Here is a 4,390-nt window from a genome sequence, read left to right as displayed (position 1 = left end):
CTAAGTTTCTCCTTATTACAGTTCAGGCTTTGGGGCAGAGTGATAAGGGGAGAAAGGGAAGCGACAGGAAATAAGAATCAAAAGAGCTTTGAAATTAATTTTTCCCTAGAGTTTTATTCTACAGGAACAAATTCCTATCTTTGCCCAGCAGACTTATTCAAGGGGAGCACCCTGAGCCTAGGCACGTCTTACTCTTCGAGCCTACGCAAACCCAGTACCTGGGGAGGGAGCAGCGCCATACCGGAGGAGCTCCATAAATGTTTATGGACGCAGGGCAACTCTGAGGGTTTTTAGTCTGAGCAACGGGAAGAATGAGGCTGCCGTTTAATGAGGTCAGTAGGAATAGAGGGGAGAAGGAGAGGCTAAGTTTGGCAAGTTTTCAGTCTGAGTGGCCTACTGGACATTCAGATGAGGATGACGGGGAGGCTGCTGGGCGTCCGATTCTAGAAGCCTGGGGAGGCCCTGGAGGACACGAGTTTGGGAGTCGTGAGCAAATAGCACTTAAGCACTCATTAGACGTGAGGAGATGGCCTAGGGAGGCAGCAAGGACAGGGAGGGGTCTGGGCCTGGGCCCTGAGGTACCCCAGCTTTCAAGTGTGAACTGATGAGAGGGGAGAAGGGGTCTGAGACTGAGCAGCCGGTGAGTTGATGGGAATCTAGAGGGATTGACCCTCCGGGACGTCCTGATGCTTGTCCCATGGAGGAAGGAGGCATCGATTCACTGCTGGACTTCAGTCCTGCCCAGGAGTCAGTTAAGGTGGGGACCCCTGGGCGAGCAATGGGGACCCGGACATGACTTGTTTCAGTGGAGTGGTGGGGACAAAAGTTACCTGATTGAACAGGGTTCTAGAGAGAAAAGAAAATAAGAGGATCTATCCAGGAGGCCCAATATTTTGACTAAAAGGTATTCTAAGAACATTCTCTTGACAATCATTTGCTGAGCATCACCAAGTGCCAGGCATTGTCCTGGGCTCAGGGGAGACAGCTGTGGACAAGAGACAAAAGTCCAGGGAGCTCACATCCGGATGAGGAAACCAATACAACAGATAGTAGATCAGGCAGTGGTTAAGTCCTAAGGAGAAAAACAGAACTGGCAGGTCAGGACAGGGGGGTGGTGTGGAGGGTTGCAGTTTTAGACGGGGGTGCAATCTACAGGCACAGACCAGAGAGGCTGGTAGGGGCGGGGCAGGTTCCTATTTGCTTCTACCTTCTCAGAGGAAAAGGAAGCAAGATCATGAGCAAGACAATGGGGCAAAGGGGTGTGGAGGCTGGAGAGGACTAAGAAGACCACAGAGCAGAGTCACCAAAGGCAGCACGGGGTCTAGATCAGCAAGGAAGGCTGTGAGGCGGCCCAAGTCACTGGAAGTGAGTTGGAGTAGAAAGCAGAGAAGGGCTGTTTCTCACCAGTCGGGCTCAGACACCCACATGCGGGAGGAGGGCAGGGTTGGAGGCTGCCCAGATAACTCTGATAAGGAGGCTGGGGGGTGGATTCTGGTGTGAGGGGCCACGGGTTTAGCCTGGGAAGGAGGTGGACAGGGACACGAGGGGTGGCAGGGGCAGTGGACAGATGAGTGGATCGCTGGACTGGAGGTCCTAGGGGATGAGGGCTGTTGGGCCCGGGATACCAGAGGGAGATGTGGAGGACAAGTGGAGGGAGAGAGACCCCCGCTCGTGTGCAGCTACCGCGGTTCAAGCTGACTCCCAGGCACACCTGTGAGCAGGTTCCCAGCCTGACCGGCCACATGTCCCCGAGCAGGCAGCTGTGTCCACGCGAACCGAGTTCTCCCATCTGTAAGACGGGGCTACTACACGCTTGCTGCTCCAGACCTGTAAGGCTGCAGGGCCGATCATGGCCGGGGAAACCGGAGGCGAACCCGAGTCTGACCTCTAAGTGGACGTTCCACTCTGCAACCGTGCTGCTTTCCCCTAAAAATGCTCACCCACCCGCTCCTCTCATTGCTGGTACTCTACTTCGGAGTCCCAGCGGACACAGAAGACACGCCGTCTTCATAGTCCTCTCCAGCCTGCACCGTGGTCCTTTGTGCAAGCATTTCACGGGCAAGTGACTTGCGTTGTGCCACACGGGGACCTACATTTACATCAAAGTACTTGAGCTCACTTGACAGTCTGGGGACAGCCCCACGCACACCCCTTGTTCTGTCACACAGAGGCCAGCGGGTCTGCTGGGCAGGCGGGCAGGAGGTACGCACGCGGGAAGCCACGTCAAGCCACTGAAACCTGGGCAGGTACGTGCCAGGGGGTGATGGGGTCACTTGCGCCTTATACGGGTGCTACGAGATTTCTTCCGCAGACTGTAGAAGAGAAAACCCAGAGGAGATTCTGAGAGGTTGAGGAGCTTGCCCGGGACCTAATCAGTAAGCGGCAGCCAGGGCTTCTGAAGCCCACTGTCCCGGGTGGCTGACCTGAACCCGGGACTCACCCTGGCAAGGTGAGCCCTTCCTTGTTGATAGTTATTTTACCACTACGGTCTTTAAATTAAATTAATGAGAATGCTGGAGGAAACACATTATCTAGAAAGTCAAGTTTCATTTATTCAAATTAAATTATAACATGAGTTTCATATACAAATAAACTTTTTGTGTAAATAAAAATACAAAACAGTACAAATTTCAATCATGTAAAAATGCAAACATATTTGTGTTACTATATATAGCTTTCTCCCTTTAATGTGACTGAGACGTACAGTAGCTGACCCCACGCGTGCACGCCGTGGTGCCGGCGAAGGTCAGTGGGATGGTTTCCCAGGCTATCCGCTCCTCCAGTCCCCTGTCTGCGTGCACGGGGAGCCTGTGGGCCTTCTTCCCTGATCCTGAGGCTCCGGATGCTTCCAGTAATCAGTCACCACCAGCACAGAAATGGTCAAACTATTCTCGGGCCGGTGAGAAAGGGCCACCACGGAGAAAACGCTCTCTCCCGAAGCACGGACGCCGCTCCACTGGGCTTCAAAAAGGCTCTGAGGCTGGGAAATGCTGCCGCCGGGCATCACTGGTCCAGCTCGTTTTCATTCTGCAGCGTCTTCATGGCCAGCCCCCAGAGCGTCATGCTGGAGAAGAACTGCCCCTCGGAGTTCCTGTACGGCGTGGCGGCCCCGCGGCCGCCCGGCACATCGCCGCAGTGATTGTCCAGCGTGGCCAGGGACGAGCGGCCCAGGGACAGGCTGTCGGGCTGCAGCGGCGGCTCGCTGGCCACGGCGGCCACATCCGGGTAAGCATACGCCGGAGGCTGCGCCGGCTGCATCGGAGGCTTGGCGAGTTTGCCGGGATCCAGCCTGAGCTTCTCCGGCTCAGCGGCTGCGGGAGGCTGAACCACGGGCCGGAACTTGCAGTAGGAGCCGGCGGAGGGGCCGTCAAACTCTGCCACCGAATCTTCCGCCGGCTGCACGGGGAGCTTGACCGACACGGGCATCAGAGTCACAGACACGTCTTGGGAAAAGGACTCCGAGCCCTGCGACTTCTCCAGGTCGGGGGTCTCGATGGCGTGAGCGAGCTCGTCGAGCGCGGCCCGGCCCCCGTCGGGCCTGCAGTGCATCTTCTCGTGCCGCCGCAGCACCGCTGAGCGCGTGAAGCACTTGCTGCAGATCTCACACGTGTACGGCTTCTCCCCGGTGTGCGTGCGCACGTGCCTGCGCAGGTCGCCGGATCCCCCGAAACACTTTCCTGCAAAACCAACAGGCATCCTTTTAGAGGAGGACGTTCTCGCTCCCCCTTGCAAAACACAAGGACTCAGCGTTAGCGTGCGCGACCTCCAGCCCTCCTGTCACCTGCTCACTCCGGAAGGCTCCTCCGGTCTTCTCCAGCTGCGGCCCTCCAACCTGCAGCCTTTGGGTTGTGGGTCCCTCAGTGCGAGCCTTCGAGAGCCCCCGCGCCCCTGCCCAGGAGCGCCTCGCTGGTAAGCCCAGGTGCCTGCCCCTGCTGGCCCATGCTGGGAAACCTCGTCAGTTTTGTTTACGTTTTCTGAAGTCTAACACGGCCAATCTGTAACTTAGAAACATCTTTTTGCTTTTGATGTCATTTTACACATGCTTCTCCAGGTTCTAGTTCCTTTCCATGTATAGGACAGAGGGAGCGGGTCTACTTCCGTGATTAGAGTAGGTAAGGAGGTCAGAAGAGAACCACCAATAAATAACCTTACCAAAGACATCACCTATTTACAGAGGACTGAGCACGCACCACGCAGTTAGGTGGACACATATTTAGAACTTCTCCCTTATCCGTGTGAACGCTCAGCTATCCTGCCCTCATCAGGCGGTGGGGGGGGGGGCATTAAAAAAACCGCACCTCTGAACAATCAAACTAGGCGTCCACACGCATGCGTTACGTTTTGGCACTTCTTCCCCACACAGGCTACCGAGGCACACCGTGGGGACTGT

At 56.0% G+C, this 4,390-nt stretch overlaps 1 protein-coding gene across 7 annotated transcripts in view; it reads right to left on the bottom strand.

Moving 5' to 3' along the window:
• Positions 1 to 2,527: 2,527 nt before the first annotated feature.
• The window catches only part of ZBTB49 (zinc finger and BTB domain containing 49), a 58,881-nt gene continuing 57,018 nt past the window's right edge, over positions 2,528 to 4,390 (bottom strand). For all 7 annotated transcript variants that reach the window (XM_081812624.1, XM_081812625.1, XM_031017999.2 and 4 more), the window contains one exon: positions 2,528 to 3,677. In XM_081812624.1, the coding sequence (XP_081668750.1) occupies positions 3,004 to 3,677 (674 nt within the window). In that variant the 3' untranslated portion in view covers positions 2,528 to 3,003. The remainder of the gene's footprint in view (positions 3,678 to 4,390) is intronic.

Source organism: Leptonychotes weddellii, chromosome 2 (genome assembly GCF_054177405.1).
Source record: "Leptonychotes weddellii isolate Sample4059 chromosome 2, ASM5417740v2, whole genome shotgun sequence".
NCBI lineage: Eukaryota > Metazoa > Chordata > Mammalia > Carnivora > Phocidae > Leptonychotes > Leptonychotes weddellii.
The sequence above is the reverse complement of the archived record's forward strand: the minus strand, read 5'-3'. Positions and strand labels throughout refer to the sequence as shown.